Source organism: Microtus ochrogaster, chromosome 5, assembly GCF_000317375.1.
Source record: "Microtus ochrogaster isolate Prairie Vole_2 chromosome 5, MicOch1.0, whole genome shotgun sequence".
Lineage (NCBI taxonomy): Eukaryota > Metazoa > Chordata > Mammalia > Rodentia > Cricetidae > Microtus > Microtus ochrogaster.
In genome coordinates this window covers 88,104,271-88,128,432 of record NC_022012.1, presented here as the reverse complement: position 1 = coordinate 88,128,432, position 24,162 = coordinate 88,104,271, and the positions used below count along the sequence as shown (strand labels likewise).

The 24,162-nt window shown below is 45.5% G+C and overlaps 1 protein-coding gene across 1 annotated transcript in view; it reads left to right on the top strand.

Annotated features, from left to right (window-relative positions):
* Tgfbr2 (transforming growth factor beta receptor 2) overlaps positions 1–24,162 on the top strand; it is an 89,260-nt gene that overhangs the window by 47,214 nt on the left and 17,884 nt on the right. The window contains exon 5 of the mRNA XM_013346451.2: positions 19,027–19,826. Coding sequence (XP_013201905.1) covers positions 19,027–19,826 — 800 coding nt within the window. The remainder of the gene's footprint in view (positions 1–19,026; positions 19,827–24,162) is intronic.

Below are 24,162 nucleotides of genomic sequence, written 5' to 3'. Positions count from 1 at the left end.
GATCCAAACCTTGTTCCTCACGCTTTGAGTGCAACAAGCCCTTTACCTGCTGGGGTATCTCGCCACGCCCCTCACAAGACACCGGCTCTGCCTGAACTGCCAGAACCAAAGGCGCTCACTGTCTACTTATCTCTTGGTTGTGTTTATTTGTCTGTTTCTTACCCCCTCCCTCTCTTCCTACGTCCTATCTAGATAAAGTCTTACGTGTCTCAGAGATTAGAATTCACTAGATAGCAGAAAATGACCTTAAATTCTTGACCCCCCCTTGTTCCACCTCTCAGGTGCCTGAATTCCAGGTGGGCACCAGACCTACCCAGCTTTTACAAGTGTGTTAGTGATCTGAACTCTGGTCGTTAAGCTTGTGTGATGAGCACTTTATCCACCGAGCCACCTCCCAGCCCAGCCTTTTTGAGACAAGATCTTCTGAGGGCCCAGAACTCACCAAGGAGGTTAGGCTGCACACTGAGTCCCAGGGGTCCTTCTGTCTTTGCTTCCCTGATGCTGGAATTAAAGGAGTGTTGTCTGGCTTCGGGTCTATTCTGACATCTGAGTTCTACAGCTGCGTTTCCCTGTGAACAGAGCATCCAAATATCTGGGTACCACACCACAGGCACACTGGAAAGGCTTGCTTTGTTTTAATATGTGCCTCTTTCTGTCTCTCTTTTCTCCCCCCACACCTTCCCCAGTCAAAGGGCGCTTGCTGAGTCTAGGATTTCTAATCAAAGCTAACCACAGCCCTTATGTTGCTGGATAATATTACAAATTAGGCGCGCTGTTCCTGTTCTGACTCAGGAGCACAGCAGGAAGCTGCTAAATAGGAGTGGAAGGGCGGCAGGGCCTCTCAGATCAGTGACTGAGTAATCACGCTCTGGCCACAGAAAGCTTGCTCAGGGCTAAATGGTCTTCTGTCGGAATGGCCACACCAAGCTTTTGGATTAGTGCTGTGGTGGCATCTCAGGATTATTGTCAAGACTCCGGAGTCCCTAACAATTGCACAGAGCCCGTCTGTGTAAAACATAGCCGTAGTAGTTAGGTTTCCATTGCCGGGACAAAAACCATGAACAAAAGCAATATGGGGAAAAAAGAGTTTATTGGGCTTACATTTCTAATCGTTAATTCATCGTTGAGGGGAACCAGGGAAGGAACCCATCGCAGGAACTTCAAGGCAGGAACGAAAGCAGAAGCCATGAAGGAGTGCTTCAGGCCAGTCTGGTGGAGGTAATTCCTCAGTTGAAACCCCTTCTTTCCAGATGCCTCCTGAATGTGTTGCCAAAAAAAGAAAAGCAAACAAAACAGGCAAATCCAAACTCCCCAAACCAGCATCTCTTGTGCCAACGGGAATGAGTGTTCTGAAGGAGCTAGGAGTGATCTGGGGACACAGATACAGGTCGGCCTGGAGAGTGTGTCCACGGTGGAAATGGTTACATCAGTTTTTTATAGCTACAACACAAAAGGCAGCAGAATATGGAGACAGTTAGTAAATGCATTGTTGGGGGGCACCAGGCAGGGTGGTTCTGACACAGAAGAGCAATCTCTCTCCCAGGTGATTTCACACCCTATCTGATGTTATTCATAGCTTCTGGCCTGGTGGAAACCAGGGGTCTGCTAGTCGCTTAGCTCATTGCAAAGGTTTCACCTGGTCCTTCAAGGATGTTAGTCAGATCCTGAGGTTGGTGAAAACCAGCAAGTAAAGGGGAGTAAAGATAGCCCGAGATAGGTTTCACTCTGTGACTGCAGGATTCTAACTCAACCGCCAGCTCCACCTGGCAGGCTAGTCAGTGGCCCTTCTGATCTGTAGCGCAGGGGTAGCTTTTCTAGAAAACTCCAACTAACGTGTCTGCCTTAACCTTGCCTCCCTCGTAAGGAGCCTGCTTCTGAATGGGCCAGACTGGCTGGGTGCTTCCAGCATTGCTTCTGAATGGAGCAGACAGATGAGCCAGCCTGTACCTCCCCCATCGGCAGCATCACAGGGTTTTAGGAACACTAAAATGTCTGAAGCATTTAGGGGTAGGGGCGGGGTGGTCACTGAAATGCTGACCCAGCAATTAAGGGTGCTAGCTGCTATTCCAGAGGACTGGAGTTCTGTTCCTGGTACCCAGGCCTGGTGGCTCATAACCATCTGTAATTACAGCTTCAGGGGATCAGACACCTTCTTCTGGCCTCTGAATCACCTACACTCATGTGCGTGCGCGCGCGCACACACACACACATCAATAAAAATAAGATTTTAGGTTAAAAGAAGCACTAGGGGGACTCACCCAGGCAGGTGGAACCAGAGAGGGCCTTTCTAACTTCATGCTCACTAAGGTAACAGGACTCAGAGCAGTCATTCTGGCCCAAAACAAACAAAAGAACCTTTATTTGATTCAGTTGGGAAATAGGCTAAAGGGTATCAATCAGTGGAAAAACTCTTCAGCTGTGAACATGTAAAGAAAATGAGATACCTTTGCCCTAAACATTTCTACAGACACTTCAGTATTTTCTAGAAAATATATTTGTTTAATATGTGATATGTCCATGTGAGTATGTGGGGATACATTGTGTGTACGTGAAGGCTGGATGTTAATGTTTGATGTTTTCCTCTGTCACGTTCTACCTTATTTTTAAGACAAGGTCTCTGATACTAAACTTGGGGCTCACTGTTTTAGCAAGGCTGGTTGGCCCACAAGTTCAAGGATTCCTCTTATTCCACCCCCCACCAGGCTGGGGTCATCGATACCTGCAGACCTAGCTTCCCTGTAGATCCAGCCTGTGCTCCCCATGCTGAGCTCATAGATCCACACCTCCACACCTGACTTTTGTGTAGATCCAGCCTGTGCTCCCCATGCTGAGCTCATAGATCCACGCCCCCACACCTGACTTTTGTGTAGATCCAATCTGTGCCCGCCCCCCATGCTGGGGTCATAGGTGCACACCTCCACACCTAGCTTTTGTGTAGATCCAACCTGCCCCCCATGCTGGGGTCATAGGTGCACACCTCCACTCCTAGCTTTTGTGCAAATACAAACTCAGGTGCTCACGCTTGCAGGGCAAACATTTACTTACTCATCCATCTTCCTAGCCCTACCTTAAAATATTTTAATAGACATAAGAATTGCATATATTTGGGGAGCAACGTGACACTTAGATTACAATATAACATATACGTTTATGTGTCACCATCATCGGTACAACTGGTGCATCACCTACCTCAAACACTTATCACTTCATTGTGTGGAGACTTCCAAAGCTCTCTTTAGTTGCCATTTTGAATATTCAGCAAGCTTTTGTCAACCTAGTGTCTCTGCTGTGCTATAGAACATTAGCCATCATTCTTTCCAATCAACTGCACTCCTGTACTCCGAGCTGCTCTTACCACACCTTCCCCAAGCTCCGGTATCTACTGTTCTGTTCTCTGCTGCTGAGAAGTTAACTTTTTAGTAGACAGGTGGAAGAATGAGCAGTGTTTGTCCTCCTGTGTCTGCCTTATTTCATTTTAGCACCACTCATACTACTGAAGATTAAAGAAATTCATTTTTAATAGCAGAATGGTGTTCCACGCTGAGCGTGTATGTGTGTGTGAAGATTGTTGCATAGCTTTTCCTGTCGATAGGAAAAGGCATCAGCTACTAAGTATAATGCTACCAAAGTCCCACTTGGCAAAGCAGAGAGTTTATCAGGCTTTACTTACAGAGCACGAGTGATGGGGGGGGGGTACTTACAGGATCATGGGTGACCTCCAAAGCAAAAGTGTAACTTCAAAATCTTTCCCCAGCATGGATGGCAACATCCCCAGATGTGCAAGGATGGATACTCCCACTTCCACACTTTACATGCAGTATAGACTTTACTGACCCCAAAGACTGGGACTCTGGACAGCTGGCGTGGAAGGACATATAGAAAGAAGTGGCCAAGAGCTCATCCGAGGGCCCAGGGACCATTCCCACTGCCTCCTTTCCTCCGTCTATGAGGGAAGTCAACAGGCTCCATCCTGAGGCCCTCTGAGGTCATCACAGCTTCTCTGTTGAATGTAGGGATGACTGTTGGGCTCAGAGGATAGCATCCCACAACAGGCAAATGCACACATTCACATTTTGCTCATCCATTCATCCTTCAGGAGATTTTAGTTTCTGTATGTTGGCCATTGTCCATAGTGTTGCAGTGAAGATGGGCATGCAGTGTTCTCAGAATATCTCTAGACATATTGGTTTTGTTCCTTCTAGACTAATGGACCAGATGGGAATTCTATTTCTAGCTTTATGATGGCCACCATGGTGCCTTTCATCATGGCCACCATTGTCGCTTTTCATGATCACCATGTAGGCCAGACTGGTCTAAAAATCTTAAAGATCCACTTGCCTCTAATTCTGGAGTGCTAGCATTAAAAGCATGTACCAACCGCTATGCCCGAATAGAGAATCCCTTTCTCTTCAATCCTCTAATGAATCAGCCATTTGAGACCAGCCATTTTGGCAAGTCTGGGTTAGATTGGGAGTCCCTGCCTCATGCTTAAGGTGGACGAGTGATGGAGGTTGATTCCTGACACCCCCCTGGGGCCTTCCGATGCACAGGCATTCACATATATGTACCCCTCCACATACATACAAACATATACCATGGGCCTTCTCATGCACAGTCACCCCCCCCACACGCCCTCCCACATGGAAACATGCACACATACATGCACATACCACACACACATACACACACAGATGGAGACAAAAAAGAATGGTTTTTGCTTGAACAGGATGCTGTAGGATAAATAAGCAGAGAAGCTGTGGTCTTTGAGAACATAGCACAGCAGAGCAAGCAGTCCCTTGAGCTATGTGAGGTGTCCGTTGCTGCACTTTGGGTACTATCAGGTGACTGCAGGGCATCATGAAGGTCACATGTTCTCCACTGCCCTGATGTTTTCCCCTCTGACCTGTATTAAGGTGAAAAGCAGGGCATCCGAGGTAGTACTATCAGTGGCTTGATGTTCCTCCACAGAAGGCTGGACATTAACTTCTGCATTTCTCAGGGGTTTGACAGTCACTGCAGAATGGCGTTGTATTTTATAGCGTTCATGGTTGAGAACATTGCTGTGGTTGCAACACTAAACTGCAAAAAAAGAAAATTCTATAATGAGGCCTGGGGATGCTTGTCTAGTATGCATAAAGCCCCGAGTTTAATCCCAACATGACATAAGAATGCTGCCGTTCACCTGTAATCCTAACACGCAGGAGGTGAAGGCAAGGAGGATCAGAAGCAGAGTTCAAAGCCAGCTTGGGCTACATGAGGCCTTGTCTCAAAAAGAAAAAAATTGTAAGTCAGCATCTGATTCAGTGTTGGATGCTTGTAATGGTTCTTCTGGGCTAATTGTGGTCATATCCAGTCCATGGCTGAAGGTCGGATGCTTCTGCTCTGGAAGCCAGAAGTTCCTCTTACTCTTGTTGTACGATGCTTTACCCTTTTGGTTTTTTGAGGGTCCTGCCACCCAGCTATCATATAAATCACACACTGAGGCTTACTCTTAGTTATGAATGCTCGATCTTAGCTTGGCTTGTTTCCTGCCAGTTTTCTTAACTTAAATTATCCTGACTACATTTTACTTCTGCGTTTTTATTTTTAACTTTTGAATATCTTACTTTCCTTCTTCCTCTGTGGCTGGCTGGGTGGCTAGGCCCTGGTATCCTCCTCTCCTTGTTCTCTTGCTCCTCCTCTTCCTCATTTCTCCTTCTATTTATCCTCTCTGCCTGCCAGCTCCGCCTATCCCTGCCTCTGCCTCGCTACTGGCTGGTCATCTCTTTATTGGAGCCATCAGGTGTTTCAGACAGGCACAGTAACACAGCTTCACAGAGTTAAACAAATATAGCATAAACAAAAGTCACACACCTGAAAATCATATTCCCCAACATAGTCTCTGCCTAGCAATAATTGTTCTTGTTTTTAATAATAATAAATTACAGTATCATTATATCATCTCTTCCTTCCCCTTTCCTCTGTCCAGATTCTCCTGTGAGCCCTCTTGTTCTCTCTCGAATTTCAAATTCCTTTTCTTTAATTGTTGTTGTTACTGGAGTACGTGCACACACACACACACACACACACACACACACACACACACACAGAGGCTCATGCACTCACAAAATAAATAATTATTTTTAAAGAAATCAGAACTTTCCAAACCACTTCTGACTCCAAATATGGCCTTCACAAATCTACAGGGAAGCAGACCATTGTGTCACGCAGCTGTGACCACCGCTGACCTCAAGCTGCCTGCAGGCTTTGGCAGTTAGCATGGAGCCACACATAGGCTAACCTGAGATGCTGAGAGAAGCGGGGAGAGCAAGGACTCCTAACCACAATGTTTCGTTCCTTCCTCTCTCATTGTTGTAGAATTTCTTTTTAAATTAAAACAGCCTTTTGGTTTGTGAGCCTTGCTCTGCCAGGAAGACAGATGATTTTTTTTCTTTCTTTCTTTTTTTTTAAAACAGTATCAGACATGTGGTTTCCTGTCTGTGTTTAACTCGCTAGCAGTGCATCTCAGCCAGCTGGTTCCCTCTGGGCCCATTGCAGCCTTAATGGCAGCGCTTCATGCCGTCCCGTCAGGCCATTCTGTGTGCACCAGATGCCTTGCACACTTTACTGTGTTCCAGTGCCTTTTGAGTGAGAGAAGTTTAGAAGTGCTACCCCTCCTCCCCCCACACACACACACTGATCTCATCTTGAGGCTGTTCAACCCGAGCACTGGGCACCTGGCTTCTTAGAAGAAATTCAGGGTTTTGTCTTTGAGTTTTGTTTTGTTACAGATTCTCATATAGCCCAGGTTGGCTTCAAATCTTTTACACAGCTAAGAATGGCCTTGGCCGTCTTATCCCCCTGCCTCTGTTTCCTGTGTGCTTAGATTGCAGGCCTGCATCACCGTGCCCGGTTTATGACCTGCTCAGGATCCAGCCTGTGAATGCTGGCGAGTCCCCTGCCAACTCCACTCCCAGTCCTGACCCTGAGCTTTCCGCTTCTCCTGCCTCCACCTCTCAAGTGCTGAGATAAGAGATATGTTCCCCTAAGCCCAGTGTTTGGGGTGCTGGGGATCCACTCAGGGCCTCCTGCATGCTGAGCAAGCAAGCACTCTACCACCTGGGCTGCATCCAAGTCTTTTTAGGTCTTGTATGCAAGCAACATGAAGAAGTGGCACCACGGCAACCCCGGCCTCTGGTGACGTGCTGCCTTCCCAGTGTGCACTCGGGCCTCAGAATAGCTGCTTTCCGGCTGTGCCTATCGGTTTTGAGAGGAAACAAGGCAGATTTGCTTTCTGGACTAACTACAGAATTTTTTTTAAAGAAGAAATAGGTGTGGAAATATGGTTGTTGCAAGAAGAAGAAAATTATGGATTAAATCAATGACTCTGTCATTTGAGTGGCGACTCAGAGCTGAAGGAGCCTTGTATGCAGACTTTGACTAGAGTTCCAGGTCCTTCAAAGAAACCTGAGTCCGGACAAAGAAAAATATGAACTGCATTGCAACTCAGTCAGTCTCAGCACAGGAGGTAGTTAAAGTAGCGTGAGGTAAAGCAGCTCTCTTTTGTAAATTATCTTCCTTCTGAGCAGGCGTTCTGAAGCTAGACATGGCCAGAGGTTGTGAGCGTGTACTTGTAGAACCCATTCTTCCTGAGTAATTGCGGAGGGCAACCCAGTGTGCGCACAATCTGCCCTGGATTCACTCACTGGATATGAGTGGCCGCTGTAGCAACCAGCCCCTAGGGCTGCTACGGCACTGACTGCAGGTTTATGTCCCACCCAACTTGCTTCTATGTGTTTCACACCCATAGGCTATAGTAAATGGTTGGTGCCAGACTGTGTTTGCTGCTTTTGGAGAGTCTGTAGTAGGAGGGCACTTGTGTGCTCCTGGCCCGCCCAGACTCCCGGCTGCCCAGAATCCTGAAATAACCACACAGAAACTGCACTAATTAAATCACTGCTTGGCCTATTAGCTTTAACTTCTTATTGGCTATCTTTTACATCTTAATTTAACCCATTTCCATTACTTTATATTTTACCATGAGGCTTGTGACCTACCGGCAAGGTTTCAACATGTCTGTTTCCGGTGGCGGCTCCGTGACTTTTGTCTGCCTCCTTCCAGCATTCAGTTTACTTTTCTCTGCCTAGCTCTACTCTTTTGCCCTATAATAGGCCAAGACAGTTTCTTCATTAACCAATGGTAGTCACAGCATACAGAGGGAATTCCACTTCAGAGAGCCCCGTTATATAATAGGTTTAAAAAAAATACTCCAAGAAGCTGGCAAATTTTGTAGACTGTTTTTTATTTCTAACCAGGCTAAATTCCAGGGAGTGAACATCTGAACTTCTCTATGTACAGGCACCTGGCTTTTAAAAGCCTTCTCTGAGAGTAAGCTTCTCCTGCCTACTGTTACGTAAACCTTTTGTCATATATATAACTTTTAATTATATCTATTAAAAATAATGCTAACAGTGCTGGGGAAGATGGCTCAGTCAGTGCTCGCCTTGCAAACATAAGAACCTAAGTTGGTTGGGACCCTGGAATTCACATTAAAATGTGGATTGGTAACATTTGCTTGCAATCCCAGCACTGGGGAGCAGAGACAGGAGGATCCCTGAGGCTTACTCGCCAGCTAGCCCAGCTAATCTCTCAAGCTCCTGTCAGAGACAGACACTGTTTCAAAAACAAGGTGGGCAACTCTTAATGAACACCTGAGATGGGCTCTTAGCTCCACACACACATACACATTCACGCACGTGCACCGGCTCACACATGTGCTCACATACTGCCCACACACATAGACACACTACCAAAATCTTGACTTTTAATAAAACAATTCTCATTTGCACTTCTGGCTTTAGGAAAGCTATATATGGGGCTGGAACAATGGCTCAATGGTTCTAAATACTTACTGCTCTTGCAGAGGACCCAGGTTCAGTTCCCAGCGTCTACATCAGATGACTCACACCTGCCTGTAACACCAGTTTCAGACAAATCGAACCTATCATTTCCTACACCGTGGATGTGAAATTTAGCTGTTAAGTGTGTTCTATTTTCCCAGGCGAGGCTGACATAACTGCTGTGGTGGCCGTGCCCTGCTCCCAGGTGTTTTATGCACTCAGCATTAGCTGTGCCCCCCTCCTGCGGGTTCCAGCTTAACTGCTCTGGAATGGGTATCCATGCTTTCTAATCCCCCAAGATATCCAGTGTGTAGCCAACACCAAGAACCACTAGACTCAAGAACGACTGTTCTGCTAGACTCTGTGTCTGTCTCTATGTAGCCTGGACAGAGACATCAGTGAGTAGAGACCATCTCCACAGAGGAGGCCAGCATTCTGTTTACGACTCAGGAGAAAGCAAAGAAGCCTCACATCTAGGCTGGCCAATCTTGAGCGGAACAGGATTATGTTTTCAACTAACTGTAAGAAGCTAGTTCAGTGAGGCCCCTGGGTCTGGGGGAGACAGGCATCTGTGGCCTTAAAAAAAAAAAAAACCTTAAGAGTGTGAATGAGAAGTGGGATAACGAAGACCAGGAAGTCCCAGAAAACAGGTGCACAGCTTACGGCAGAGGTTCTCAACCTTCCTAATGTTCTGACCCTTTAATACAGTTCCTCCTATTGTGATCGCCCCCCCAACCATAAAATTATTTTCATTGCTACTTCATAACTGTAGTTCTGCGACTGTTATGAATCGTACTGTGAATATCTGAGATACAGACTATCTGGTATGTGATCCCTGTGAAAGGGCCATTTGATCTGTAGACTGAGAACCACTGTTTGAGAGCATGCAGTGTCAGGCCGGTGCATCTCTGGTTTTAGGATTCCCAGGCACAGGCAGGAGATGGGAGACCAAGGGACTGGCTCAGAGACTGGCTTGGGGACTGGCAACCAGGAAAATAATGGAAGATCCCGAGTTGAAGGCCACTGGGTTACAGTACACCCTGGTCAGGAAGCAGAAGGAAATGACCCCCGATGTTCAGCTCACTTTCTCCTATGCATTAGGTCCAGGGCCTCAGCCTATGGAAGTGTGCCTCCTACAGTCAGGATGGCTCTGCCCACCTCAGTTAATCCAGTCCATGCCCAGAGGTTTGTCTTGTAGGTGGTTGTAGAGCCTTCCAAGGTGACAGTGTTAGCCACAACAAGGGCTCACATAGAGTCGGGATGATGCAGGCTTCTGGAGGTCAGAGGACAACATCAGATGCCATTCCTCGTACACTGTTGATCTTCTTTTTGAAGTCAGCTCTGTTACTGGCCTGCAGCTCACCAAGTAAGCTAGGCTGGTTAGCAAATCCCAGAGACTCCTTGTTGCTGTCTCTCTAGTGCTGAGATTTCAAGCACAGACCACCACTCCCAGCTTTTTAAATGTGGGTTCCGAGGGTTTGAACTCAATTCTTCCTGCTTACAAAGCAAGCACTTTACCAAGTGCGGTATCTCCCAGCACCCATACAGGGTGACTTTGAAATATCCCAGTATTTGAACTTTGTGCCAATTGTGAGAGTAAACTAGAAGAGGCTGTTGCATTGGACTGAAATTTATTCAAAGTGGAGTCAAGGAGAAATTCATGCAAAGGAGACTGTTGGGTAGGGAGAGGAGCTGGGGGTTGGCTTAGCTTTGAGATGTTTACAGTACGAATTAAAGCAAAGCACACAGAGAGGAGGCCTCTTCCCTCATTACAGGAAAAGAAATATTCTCAAAATCTACCCAGAATCCTTAGCAGCACTGTCACCACGATGCCAGTTCAAGTTGCCCCTGTCTCCTGCCAGCTTACTCTCCTGTTGTTCAATTAAAATCTCTTTTAATTGTTTGCTTGCATTTGTTTGCTCTTCATGGAGGTGATGAATGGGGAATCCTATCTCACTCCACGCTCCTCTGCTGCTCAATTGACTGGAACGTGCTTGTGGATTGTTTTCTTGTGGGCCAGTCTGAATACAATTGCGCTAGCAGTCTGCCAACGATGCCACTAAGAGACTTAGTTTCAGGACTGCAACGTCTCTGGCAGGATACCAAGAAACTGACTTCAGCTTTGTGCAAGGTACTTCTGGAACCTTAAGGTATGGATGAGTAGTCCAGGGAGCATTCAAGTGCACACTCTGACCTAGTGATAATTTAGAGCGGGGACAAAGACGCTGTTTTCCAGAGAGCTCTTAGGTGGTGTGCACTCGACATGCTGGTCTGGGGATCACACTTTGAATGGCAAGGTACCAAAAGATTCTGTACCATGACAGCAAGATGCTTAAAGATCCAGGTGAGGTCTGCAAGATAAGTGAACTCTAGAACTGTCAAGTCCATGTATAGCACTAGAGCTGAGCTTTTTCCCTTTCTCCTTCTCTCCATCTCTCCCCTTGTCTGTGTGTCTGTCTGTCTGCCTACCTGCCTGCCTACTTAGCTAACAACTTACACACACACATTCACACAAATACACGTGTGTGCTCACATACACACATATGCACACATGCGTACATACATGGATAGATACACATAGAGATTCTTAGACAGAGGTACACAAGTAAATTGAGCAGGACTCTTCTGGTTTGATTTCTAATGTGTGATAAACACCGTAGCTGAAGCAACTTTGGGAAGAAAGGGTTTATTTGGCTTATACTTCTAGGTCACAGTCCACCAATGACAAAGTCAGTGTAAGAGCCCGAGCAGGAACTAAGCAGAGACCATGGAGTGATGTTGCTTACTTGCTAATTCTCTGGGTAGCTTTTCATGCAGCCTAGCCCAACCTGCCTAGGGACGATGCTGCCCACAGAGGGCTGCACTCAGGAGGCAGAGGCAGGTGGTTCTCTGTGAGTCTGAGGCCAGTCTGGTCAAAAGAACAGGACAGTCAGGACTACACAGAGAAACCCTGCCTCAAAATAAATATATAAATAAATACAAATAAAAAATAAAGACACTTTCAGAATCTGTCTTATAGTTTCTTCTCAATTATATGCGACCAGATGTTTTGTAAGGCTCGGCATGGTTTGTATTAAAATTGTAGGAGAGTTTATTAGAATTCCCCAAGAATAGAAATTCTGCAACATTCACTCAATCCTGTTAGCACTCTGAGAGCTGCACATGCCCACTTTGCTGGGAAAATCATAAAACAAACAAACAAACACCCCAAAGACGTTCCAGCTCTGGGCACAAGGAGGAGGTGCTGCTTTTGAGGGAAAGGAAGGCAGTTGTCTGAAGGCAAGTTGGGGATCATGAAGAGACTTATGGGATGCCTGGAAAACATATTTTATTACCAGACTGGTGGTTTTAAGATTGTTTGTCTTACAATAATTCATTGATCTTGACACCTGTTTTATGTGCTTTTCTGTATTTGTGTTTCATTGGGCTGAGAAAGGAAAAAAAAATCAGGACACAATCAGAATAGTAATTTACATAGGCCAGGTTTTGTTCTTGGGATAAATGTGCCTTGGATACCTTGTGTTCTAGTATCATTTCTGTTGCAGGGATAAAATGCCTGCTAAAAGACAATTTGTAGAGAACAGTTTTGCTTGGCTCACAGTTCCAGGTTCCAGTCTATCCTTGAGGGGAATGAGCTCAGGAGCCTGAGACAGCTGGCTGCCTCATGTCTGTAGTCAAGAGCGAGAGGAATGAACGCATGTGTGCTCATGGCTTGATTGCTTGTGCTCAGTTTCATCTCTCTAGCTTCATACAGTGCAGGAGCATCTGCCTAGGGAATGATGCCCCCCATAGAGGGCCGAGTCTTCCCACAACAGGCAATTTAGTTAAGACAGTCCCCTTGCATTCCTACCCTCTGTAGACAATTCCGCATTGAAATCTCTCCCCAGGTCATTGTTTCAAGTTGACAGTGAAAGCTGACCATCACACCTTGAGATGGAAAATTTAGTTTAGGTGTTTTTTTTTTGGTCCCTATCACTTGCCAAAAGGAAATCCTACTTGATACTCTGGGCCCTCTTTCCACATCATTGTCTCATGAGTATGGATGATGTGCCTGGGACACGTGGCCCAGGTCTGCGTTGCTGCTCAGTCTCTATTCCTCCCTTCCACCTCACAGTCTCCCTAGCACTGAAACCTCAAGGTCACATAAAACTTTCTGTTGTGTGCGTGTCCCACAAGAAAGGCCAGGTCTAGCTGAAGATGAGAAATAATTTGCCAGTTTCAGAGTCCAAAAAAGTAAATAGTTTTGAAAGATACATTTTTCATTTTCTTTGCTTTTACCTTAAAAGATAAATATTACTATGCCACAAAATTATACAGGCTGACAAGAAAACTCAGGGAAGAATGTCATGGTGTACTCTTCTGTACAATGACTGGAGAATGAGCAACTTGATTTCTAAACCAAGCCTTGTACACATACACACAGACATACACACACAGAGGTATACATACACACACAGAGGTACACACACATACAGAGGAACACACATAAAAGTATACACATACACAGAGGTATACAGATACACAGGCATCCACACACAGAGGTACACACACAGAAGTGTACACACACAGAGCACACACACACAAACACACGAGATGTAAACAAATGACTCCTAGGCTCCTTATGTCATTTGGCATGCCCACATCTGATACTAGTGGCTAAAAAGAACTTAAAACTGAAACTCTCTAATGGTTTTAAGTAAAAGTGACTTAGTAAAAACAAATAATGAGGTCAACATGATGACAAAACCATTCCAAGTGGAGGCCTGGAGCGCTGCTCAGTTCCTAGAGTGCTCATTTAGCATGTCCCAACGCCCTAGGTTCCACTCCAGCGCCACAAAATGGTGGTGCATGCCTGTACTGCTACCACTCTGGAGTTGAAGCTAGAGGGTCAGAAGTTCAAGGTCATCTCCAGCTGTAGATAGTCTTTGAGGCTAACCTGAGCTATGTGAGATACTGTCTCAAAAAATAAAGCAAAAAATAAAAGCTAAAACAAGCAAAAATTCTAAATTGATTGTTATTTATGTCTTGATGAAAACCTGATGAACACAGAGAATGAATTTGAGAAATGGGCTCCTGTGTTAATTTAAAGTAGTTGAGCAATTCCAATGAAGGCATTTGGAGTGAAAGTTCATTATTGTCACTGCACACTAGAAAGCGACATTGGCAGTTTTCCACTCATCTTGGTGATCTGGTTTGTACGTTGATGAACAATACATGACATCTAGAGAGATCCTTGGAGAGATGTCACTGAATCTGTAAGTGCAAAGACGTCCACATGTCACCCGTGGTCATCTGCAGCCACAAGAATGTACGCAAGTGACCAGGAAGGAAGCGGAGCTAGGGTGAGATACAGGGAGGGAAGGAAAAGCATCCTGTCTCAAGTCACTACCTTAATTAGTACTTTAAAACTGACACATTCATTTGTTTGCTCGGTGACTACCAGAGGGAAGTGCCCCAGGGATCTCTACTGAGTAAGCATGCTGTGAGCAGCCCAGTGCCTGCCTCCACAGTGTTGGAAAGCAGAAACTGACTCGGGACTGTTGGAAGGAAGGTCATACAGTGTTTGTGGATGTGTTGCTTAGTATCGTGCCTGACAAAGCTCACTGTATGCTACTTGTCTCTCCAGAGAAGAAAATCACAGAGGGCTCCCCACTTGAGCATGGAGCTCCTTCCCAGACTCAGCAAAGTGGTCAGCAAAAGCCCCAATCTCTTATGTGGAAAGCCATACACCAACCCAGGCAGATTTACCTGTAGCATCTGTTACCCACATCCCAGGGAGATGGGTCAGTCTTGAACTTGCTGTAGGAGCACTGTCAGAGGGGCCAGCACTCAGTGCTTCTTCCAAGGGCGCTTTCTGTTTTGTGCATGTGCACTGCGGACTAATTGAAGTCAGATGAAGTCTGTAGAATTGCTCAGAGAGACTTGTAAATGCGTGTGAAATACTGCTGTGCTGAAACGCAATGATCTCACATTTTTATAGATAAATATATATTTCTATAGTAATGCTTGGGCAGGGTCTAACAGGAGATCTGAAAGGAAAGAAAAACCGAGATGTCTCAGTGACAAGCAAAGCATGCGTGTGTCACGGTGTTTGTTCCAGATAGGATGTGGCGTGTACACGTCTTTGGTTTCCGCTTCTGACATAATGTTGGGTACAGCAAACACTTAGAAATGATTCAGAGTGCTATTTTGGGGGCAGGAGTGGTGGCTCAGCAGGTAAGAACGCTTAGTGCTCTCAGAGGACCCAGGTTTGTTTCTCAGCACCCACACGGCTACTCACAACCATCTGTAAATTCCAGGGAATCGATGCTTTGTTCTGACCTCTGAGGGTACTGTACACACATGGTACACATACGTTCATGCAGGCACACACATGCAATGAAATATTAAATAATTATCTTAAAAAATAGATGGTACATGTTAGTTAAAGGTCAGAGAAGCTGGGGCCTTTTGCTCACTGAGTTCATAGGACCACTGAATTCCATTCACAAAGCCCAGGCTAAGAACATTTGCTATTGCAAACATAAAGCTTCATTTAAAAAAAAAAATGAACCTTCAAGAAATTCTACCCAAAGCTAGCTCTAATATTCTAATGTTATGTTATATAAAACACTTTTCATGGCAACCAGTCAGACTAGTTTCACAAGCATGGTTTGAGTTCCCAGATGTGTGAGGTCCTGCAGCAGGCTTCTAAATTCTCGCTCATGTTAAAACCTTTTCTCCTTAGCAGGAAAAAAAAAATGCCCACTTAGGGGCAGTTCCTCACTGTGGTTTGGAACTGGGAACGAGAAGTTGTCTCTGTGCAGATGGCATGGCCCTTTGGATGCCGGCACCCCCCAAGAATAGACAGTATGGCTCACTGTTAAGAGCACTGGCTGCTTTTACAGAGGATCAGGATTCAGTGCCCAGCACCCACGTGAGGGTTCCCAACTATCTATAACTCCAGTTCCAGGGGATTCAACACTCTCTTGTGGCTTCTGTGGGCACCAGGTGTACAGGTGGTGCACATGTCTTCATACAGGCAAACACTCACACACATAAAAAGAAAAGTAATTGTATCACTGAGCAGATGGCCACCAAAGTACTTGCTATAGCCTCCAATAAAGACAGACACTGTATCAAATTGAAAGGTTAGTTAAAACCATTCTTCATTGGCTCTCAGCAGGGTCACTAGTGTGACATTTAGAGGCACTGTGGCATAAGGCTAAGAGCTCTGGTCCAATAAAGCTTGTTGCAAACATTATCTTTATTATTGCCTGCGTCAGTCTTGGGAAATTAAACACTCTGAACTTCAGCATTCCTCTCTGGGACATGGGTCTTAAAACGTAGCTGTTTCTACCCAGCAGGTTTTCCTCAGCAATTAAATATGAGAATTATGTAAACCCTGTGAACCCAGCCAACACATGGCATGCGCTCAGTCTGGGAGTCTCCCTTCCTTGGGGGCTGCCAGGAAGAAGCACATTCTGTGACTGTCTGGGCCAAGGAGACCCCTGCGTGTGTCCACACCTACAGCTTTCTTTGTCTAATAGAGAAGCCCAGAGGCCAGCACGATGGCATGCCTGGGCAGCTCTTGTTTAGATCCAGCCACATCCCAAAGCTTCCTTCCGGGACTGCTATTGTGACTCCCTTCACCTCTTCTTTGAAGCTTCTAGATTGACAGATGTTATTCACCCACTCCACACACGTACAACTTTATGTGTAGGTTTAGAAAAGAAAGAAAAGAGAAAGGTCACAGGAAACAGGAGGGGAAAGTGAAGCTTTCGTTTCTGACCTTCAGCCAGGGGATTTCTCGAACCTTCTGCAGTCAATGTCACATGTTAATTTCAGTTTGGGTACTTGCCCCAGACTTAGAAGAACTAGAAATGAACAAGGAAAACCTTCTCTGTACGTAGTTAGAAATTAAAAACTGATCAGTAACAAATGAACAGTTCGTACAGGCATTTTAATGCATTGGAGACTCAGCTAAGAAATTATGCAGGCAATAGTTAAAAGTCTGAATTGTATTTTCTTATACGTGGGAAGGAATATTCACAATGGTCCAAAAGTAAAGCCTGTCCAAATCCTTCCAATATATTACAGGGTATTAAAAACCACATTTATAGGATAGGGGGTTGCTGATTTTTTCCTATAAAAATAGTGCCAGATAGTAAATACTTCTGGCTTGTGGGATAGAGCTGATGTTAATTGCAGGGAGGTCTCTATTAAGAGCATCCAAAGAAGGCTTCTCTCGCCTTTCCCCACCCCATCTGTTTAACAACCGTTGAAAGTGTGGGAGTATCTTGATTACAAGGCTATATAAAAACTGATTAAATCTGCCTGCTTCAGAACGTAAGGCAATATTCATTCGACAGCACAAACGTAGGAAATCATGGGAGTGGCCCCGCCTGTGCCAATTGCCAGCATATCCCCATGGTACGAGATGACCTAGCCCCTGTAGAGCTCCCATCATCCTGAAAGGAACGTTAGGTCAGTTGACCAAACCAGTTTCATGGCAAAGTGTCTCATGTAGAGCTGGCTGTGGAGAGCTGAGACAAGCAAGCCTTCCCTTCCAAATATGTCCACGGGTACTAGGGATATGGGCTGCAATTTGCTGTGGCACCTAAATAGTATTTCATTTCTGTCTTTAATTTTGCCATCTGGGATTATATCTGTGTTTTCTGATGGTCTTTGGACAGCCATCAAGGGTCATTCAATCCTTAAAGGGGTCATGACCCACCATTTGAGAACCACACTCTACAGTTTTATCAGGTTCTATATGAATTGGTTACTTTTGCATTGCTATGAACAAATGACTTGAAAGGAATCAAATTAAGGAAGGAAGAGATTATTCTAGCTTGCGGTTTGAAGGAATACAGTCAGTCCCCAGGGTGAAAGCAGGCTGGCAGGACCTGGCCACAGCGCATTCATAGGAAGCAGAAAGCATGTTACACATCTCAAGACTCACCCTAAAAGGACCTCTTCCTCTAGGGAGTGAGGTTCCACTTGGTGAAGGTTCTATAAGCTTCCAAAACAACACTAGCAGCTGGGAATCAAGTTTTCAAACACACCACCCTGGCCAGGTGGGGAAGGAAGTCAGTTAACGCTAAATCACATCACTACGTAAACAACTGTTTAAAAACAGGAGTTACATCATTCTGTCTATCCCCAGTGCCTTGACCTTTGTTTTCATTCAGCACATATAGTTACTCAGCTCCAATTATGCTGCAGACACATACAGAAACACAGCCACACTGGAAGGGTAGAGAAGCCATAAGATTATGTAACACAAGACACTTTCCTAAGTTTCCCCAGCTTTTCTTAGAGAGTAGCCTTTAAGCTGAAGATTGAAGAGTAGGAGATATTTGAGTGAATGGTCTCAAGCAAGGATTACCTTTGCCCCTTCCCAAGCTCCCACCTCCTCTGCTCCTGCTTTGCTTGGGCTACCCTGAACCATCAGCTCTGTGCCTGAGGGGTAAGGAAAAGCATAGAAAGAAAGGATCTTTTGGAAGTCTGTTATGTTATGCCAGCATGGTATCTGTGTGTGTGAGTGTGTGTGTGCACATGCGTGTGCGTTCATACACAGATTTGTGTTTATGTCTGCAAGGAACACGGGTGTGCTAATGTATGCATGTGGATGCTAGTGGATTTCTTAGGAATGACATGTACCCTTTATGTGACAGGGTCTGTCACTTAACCTGAGCCTCACTGATTTAGCTAGTCTGGCTGACAAGTGGACCTCGGAGATGCACCTGTTTCCATTTCTCCAAACCTGGAATTACAAGCATCTAAATTTTTATATGGGCTCTGGGGGTTTAGTGCAGGTCCTCATGCTTGCAAGGCAGACACTATCAACAGAGCCATCTCCTCAGTTCATCTCCCCCATCCATGTGCGTGATTGCTGATGAAGAAGAGACCTGGAGCCGGTATTATCTAACAATGTCTTATGTATCAAACTTTGGTTGATACGGTGTCCTTGATCTGATTTGTTTCACCTTGGGAAGGACATGGATGGTGTGCTAGTATGTAGCATCCCTGCCAAGAATCACTATCTAGTATCCATGGATACAGTTCGATGCTACTGTGTACAAGTACATGGTTTTAGACTTGCTTCCTGGTGGCTCACACTTTCCAAACCTAATCAGTCTCTCCCGCCTTCTCTCTCCATCAGAATACACAGCCAGCAATCCTGACCTGTTCCTGGTCATTATCCAAGTGACTGGAGTCAGCCTCCTGCCTCCACTGGGGATTGCCATAGCCGTGATCATCATCTTCTACTGCTATCGTGTCCACCGGCAGCAGAGGCTGAGCCCGTCCTGGGAAAGCAGCAAGCCCCGAAAGCTCATGGAGTTCAGCGATAACTGTGCCATCATCCTGGAGGACGACCGTTCGGACATCAGCTCTACGTGTGCCAACAACATCAACCACAACACAGAACTGCTACCCATTGAGCTGGACACGCTGGTGGGGAAGGGCCGCTTCGCCGAGGTCTACAAGGCCAAGCTGAAGCAGAACACCTCGGAGCAGTTTGAGACTGTGGCTGTCAAGATCTTTCCCTATGAGGAGTACACATCATGGAAAACGGAGAAGGACATCTTCTCAGACATCAACCTGAAACACGAGAACATCCTGCAGTTCCTGACTGCTGAGGAGCGGAAGACAGAGCTGGGAAAGCAGTACTGGCTGATCACAGCCTTCCACGCCAAGGGCAACCTGCAGGAATACCTCACCAGGCATGTCATCAGCTGGGAGGACCTGCGGAAGCTGGGCAGCTCCCTGGCCAGGGGCATCGCTCATCTCCACAGTGACCACACTCCATGTGGGAGGCCGAAGATGCCCATCGTCCACAGGGACCTCAAGAGCTCGAACATCCTCGTGAAGAGTGATTTGACCTGTTGCCTGTGTGACTTCGGGCTGTCCCTGCGTCTGGACCCTACTCTGTCTGTGGATGACTTGGCCAACAGTGGGCAGGTAAGTGCGAGCTGCCACTCCAGACCCTAAGCCCACGCTTGGCCTCACCTTTACCCTTTTCTTTTATTTCCTTGTAGTCATACCAAAGAGTTCCACGATAGCCCAGAATGGAGTATAGCAAAGGTTTGTTTATTTGGGAATAAACTCACAGTAAGGGTAGTGATCTGCAGTCCTCCGAGTGTGCTGGGAACTGGAACTGAATCCAGCAGAAAAGAGGGCTGCACATGCTTTTTGTCTGCACTTGGAATACATGAGACCACACCCTAAGTGGGTGGTATCTTAAAGGCTGTTGGCTAAAGTAGTTCCCATATTTCCTCTCTGAAATTTTTCAATTAGAGAGGTGTGTGTGTATGTGTGTGTATGTGTGTGTGTGTGTGTGTGTGTGAAGAGAGACAGAGAGAGAGAGCACATGTGCACACACACATACTCATGTGCACACACACATACTCATGTGCACACACATACTCATGTGCACACACACATGCTCATGTGCACACACACATACTCATGTGCACACACACATACTCATGTGCACACACATACTCATGTGCACACACACATACTCATGCGCACACACATACTCATGTGCACACACACATACTCAATGTGCACACACACATACTCATGTGCACACATGCTCTCACCCAAGCATGCATGTGTGTCGATCAGACGTTGACATCAGGTGTCTTTTCTTCATTGCTTTCCACCTTACTTTTTGAGACAGGATGTCTTACTGAGCTCAGAATTCACTAAAATTGATGAGTCCTGCTCCTTCAACCCCACCCCAACCCAGAGGCACTGGAATTACAGATACGCCAGTGTGCCTGGCTTTTACATGGGTATTGGAGAGCTGAACTCAGGTCCTCATGCTTATGCAATGAGCACTTGATCCACTGAGCCATCTCCCGGCTCCTCATTTAATATACTCATTAGTATACTATAAATAAGTTATACTAAGTAATACATTTCATTGTGACATTTCCATCCACGCGAATAAAGAACTTCAAACAATATCTTCCTATTATCCCTTTCTTCCCTGCCTTCTTTCTCCTTCCATATCTCTAAATTGCCCCCACCCCTTACTTCCATTTCCGTCTCTTCCTCTAAATCCCACACAGGATAGACAACACTCAATATGTCTTCCTGAGCCTGGCTTATTTCACTTAACACGATGCCCTCCAGGTCCATCCATCTTCCTGTAGATGCCATCTTCTCATTCCTTACATCTCAATAAAACTCAATTGTGCATGTATATCCCACAAACATGTGTGCATGTATGTCAACCCAGGCTGACCACATAACTTGGCTATTTTCACCTCCCCTCTTGACCCACACACCTGGCCTCTTGTCTCACTGTGGGATTTATTAAAAGATCTAGAAAATTAGCATGATAGTACCCATCAGTCCCCACCATCCCACAGTCTCTCAACTAGGTTACCTTCGTTAATAGATAGCATTTTTCCAACTCTGTCTTCAAATTCTTTCTAACCTGAGTCAGCTGTTGCTGGCTTCTCATTCCCCTTCCATTTGCAAACCGTTGTCTTTCTTTCAGGAACTGTTGACATCTTACCTCTAACTTTTCCTCTCACATGGCTGTACTACATCTTTTCTGCTGTTTAGTCTTAGTGGTTATACTGGTTCTAGATTCTAGAAGAAGACCTTGAAGTCCAAATCCACACTTACAAGGCTACCAAAGATACCCAGCATGATGCCAGGCAGTGAAAGCGACCAATAAGTATTTGTTGAAGGAGTAAACAGTTCCATTTATCTGTCTGTCCATCTGTCTGTCTGTTATTCTGTGTGTGCAGTGTGTGTGTCTGCAGGTACACGTATGTGTCAGTGCACATACAAACGGATTGTGTATGGAGCCCAGATCTATTCCTCCATTGCTACTCACCTTGTTGGGGGAGACAAGGTCATTTACTGATGTACCGGCGTGAATAAATGCAGGCAAATATTAAAGAATATACACAATTTTAATGATTAAATAAAACTTACAGAACCGAAGTTCCCGCGCAGCACAGGAGGTAGGAAAGAAAGAGAGCTCGCAGCCTCCCTGAACTCCATTTATCCATAAACAACCTCCCCAGGCAAACCCGCCCTAAAAGGGGCTGGCTTAACCCTACATCCTGACACTGAAGCTCACCAATTTGGCTGGGCTGGATGGATAGATGGCTCTAGGGAGCCTCCTGTCTCCGCTCCACCTCCATGCAGTGGTAGAATCACAAGGGTGTGCCATCATATCCACCTGTAGCCTGGATTCTGGGGACTAAATTGCTATCTTCTTGCTGGTCTGGCAAGCGCTTTACTTACTAAGCTGTCTTCCCAGCCCTGTAATTCCATTTTTGAGGCATTGTCCCAGATCCAAATGGAAACCCTTTGAGGAAGGCACATTCGGATGATTTCCTTCCCAGGTGATGGCTGATTACTAACACAGTGGCTCTACCATGAGCACTGCAGCTCTCTGTAGCTGGCTAACAGAGCACACTCTAAAACCCTCCTCAGAAAGAACCGCACTTGCGAGGTTCTTGCCTTGTCAGGGCTCTGCCCCAGCAGCACGTGCAGGGCGGAGGTCATCTTGCTGAGACACAAACAAGTCAGTATGTCAGGGTGGTGACTCCCGGAGCGCTCTGTTAAAAAGGAAAATGTCTTCTAAGACAGGCTGATAAGAACTATTCTTTGAAACAGATGGCATTAATTATTTGACCTCTGTATGACAGTAATGGATGGATGAACTCATAATTGCTGCGATATCAAACATTTCCATTTGAAAACCTTCCCTTAGAAATGGCTTTCCCTTTTCCCTGCAGCCCCGTGTTTGTTTAATGTCAATCATAAAACTGATCACAGGCCTAAATAACCAGAATATAGCTACACATCACATTCATAGAAATTATTGTATGATTTGGTCTTTTCATATGGCTTTAACTTAGCAGAGATTTATGAAATTATGTCATAGAGGCCATGGGGTAAATTAAAATTAAATGGTCCTTAAGTGACCCATATGAGTGACAGTTATTTTCATCAAGAGTCTTAGAGTTTCAAAAATGAAAAAAAATATCTAATTTGCAAAACCAAAAATAAACATGTAAGGGGTTGGAGGATGACTTAGCAGCTAAGGGCACTTGCTATTCTTACAGGGTGTTATTCTAGGGGTTTTGACCAGGTTCCTTTTTCTGCCAGTTAAAGAATTAAAAGGTAAGGAAAAAACCTCAAGGGTGAAAGGTGGCAGTGGAAAAATTGCAAATAACAGCAAAACGGGACAGAACAACAGCAAACAGGAACGGAAAGAATCAGCAATTGAAGGAAGGTGTTTGTTGGATTGAAGAGACACAGACATGCAGCAGACACACAGAAAGGAGACCTGCAGAGCACGGGGGAATGTGGAAACTGAGAATCCAGCATCAGCTTGAGGACTGGGGGTTTTATCGTCTCTGATGTCTCTTCTTTCCCTAATTTAGCATTGCTCAGTTTGAAGAAAGTTAGAATGGTTGATTGGCTTAACTGTCATACAGCACGTCGTTGAACTTGGTGACCCTCCATCCAGAGGCCTACTGGTGGGAGGGAAAAAAAAAAGCCAATGAGGCCCTTGTTTTAAGCTGCCAGTATTTTGTATTAGGTCCCCAAGGTGAGGAAGAAGTTCACCATCTTTATTACCTAGTCATAGCCCTCCTCCCTGTTTGTCTGCCTTTCACGGACTCTGATCCTTAGTCCCTCCGGAGGACCTGGGCTTTCTTCCTAGCACCCGTACGCAGTTCACAACAGTCTGTGACACCAGTTCCAGGGCATCTGAAGTCCTCTTCTGGCCTCTGTAGGCACATGTGGTGCAGGCCGAACACTCGCCGCATAAAATAAAACTAAATAAATCTTTAGAAATATATAAGCATCTAAAATATCATAGCTGTGGCCCTTGAGGTTATCTATAAGAATACCCAATAGCAGGATGGCATATGCAGTCACATTAGTGGCTCTGGGTTGGGATACTTGTTTGAGCATGTTTTATTTAGAGTCTTTTTGAAGAACTTTCAGAGAGAAAATAATAGTATGTGTTCTGCCTGCCTGTGTAATTCTCCTCATTTAAAACAGCACTATGATTTTGTTTAAAGAGAGAATCTGCACAGGGCTGTAACTCAGTCAGCAAAGTAATTGCCTAGTGTGCATGAAGCCCCGAGTTTGATTCCTAGCATCTCCAAAGAGTGGGTGTGGTCTGTTCTCTCAGCACTTTGGAAAGGGAGGCAGGAGGATCAGTGGTTTGAGGCAATCACCAGCTACAGAGGATGAGACCAGATTGGGCTATATGAAACCATATAAAAAATAAAATAAGGAATGGAGGGAG